Source organism: Primulina huaijiensis, unplaced genomic scaffold, assembly GCF_012295235.1.
Source record: "Primulina huaijiensis isolate GDHJ02 unplaced genomic scaffold, ASM1229523v2 C13090259, whole genome shotgun sequence".
Classification (NCBI taxonomy): domain Eukaryota; kingdom Viridiplantae; phylum Streptophyta; class Magnoliopsida; order Lamiales; family Gesneriaceae; genus Primulina; species Primulina huaijiensis.
The window spans coordinates 1-499 of record NW_027341828.1 but is presented as its reverse complement, the minus strand read 5'-3'; the positions used below and the strand labels follow the sequence as shown (position 1 = coordinate 499).

The window sequence follows — 499 nt, the reverse complement described above, 5'->3', positions numbered from 1 at the left end:
AATGATATATAAGTTTCATGATGATGATCATGGAGAAGTGATCACCGAGGTAAAAAAACCGGGGCTTGAACCGTACCTTGGCTTGCATTACCCGGCAACTGATATCCCGCAAGCTGCCCGTTTCTTGTTCATGAAGAACAAGGTAAGAATGATCTGTGATTGTCGAGCAAATCATGTAAATGTGATTCAAGATGATAAACTGTCGTTTGATCTTACTTTGTGCGGCTCGACCCTTCGAGCCCCTCATGGTTGCCATGCACAGTACATGGAAAACATGAATTCAATCGCATCCCTAGTGATGTCAATTGTAGTAAATGAGGGAGATGAAGAGGGCCCAGATTCTTCTTTGCCGCAAAAGAGAAAAAGGCTTTGGGGATTAGTGGTTTGCCATAACACTACTCCAAGATTTGTTCCTTTCCCTCTCCGATATGCATGTGAATTTCTTGCTCAGGTGTTTGCTATACATGTTAACAAGGAATTAGAATTGGAAAATCAAATG

General features: G+C 41.9%; 1 protein-coding gene across 1 annotated transcript; it reads left to right on the top strand.

Annotated features, from left to right (window-relative positions):
• Nucleotide 1: 1 nt before the first annotated feature.
• Nucleotides 2–493, top strand: LOC140965399 (phytochrome A-like; the record flags this gene model as incomplete). Its single annotated transcript, XM_073425490.1, has 1 exon — nt 2–493. A coding segment is annotated over exon 1 (492 nt), but the record flags the coding sequence as incomplete, so codon positions are not given.
• Nucleotides 494–499: the final 6 nt, after the last annotated feature.